This window comes from Diaphorina citri, unplaced genomic scaffold, assembly GCF_000475195.1.
Source record: "Diaphorina citri unplaced genomic scaffold, Diaci psyllid genome assembly version 1.1 scaffold82420, whole genome shotgun sequence".
NCBI lineage: Eukaryota > Metazoa > Arthropoda > Insecta > Hemiptera > Psyllidae > Diaphorina > Diaphorina citri.
The window spans coordinates 1-350 of record NW_007459461.1 but is presented as its reverse complement, the minus strand read 5'-3'; the positions used below and the strand labels follow the sequence as shown (position 1 = coordinate 350).

The 350-nt window shown below is 42.3% G+C and overlaps 1 protein-coding gene across 1 annotated transcript; it reads right to left on the bottom strand.

The window, feature by feature from the left end:
• Nucleotides 1–3: 3 nt before the first annotated feature.
• LOC108254415 (cytosolic endo-beta-N-acetylglucosaminidase-like) lies at nt 4–344 on the bottom strand (the record flags this gene model as incomplete). The annotated part of the gene is made up of 1 exon (XM_017449408.2): nt 4–344. A coding segment is annotated over exon 1 (314 nt), but the record flags the coding sequence as incomplete, so codon positions are not given.
• Nucleotides 345–350: the final 6 nt, after the last annotated feature.

Sequence of the window (350 nt, the reverse complement as noted above, 5' to 3'; positions counted from 1 at the left end):
AAATGGTGACTAAAGTAGACAAAAACATCCACATTTGTCCAATGTGTAAAGATATAAGGGTCCGTCACATCATTGGCTCCTTGCACAAAACGATCTTCCAAGTATCCTCCCTTCATATCATGACAGAGGAGTGTTCTCGGTATTGAAGATTTGCTATATCTCGTGCTTTTCTCAAGTGTTCCATCATAGACGTAATCCGCTCTGCGTGATTTTTCCACGACTAGTTTGCTCCAAGAAATGTTTGACTCTTCCCATGTCAGCAAGCTGTCTAAATCCTTTATCGGGAGACAACAATCCCCTTCACTATCGCTTGACATTTTCTCTTTCAGATGCTGTGCCGTGGGTAGGTA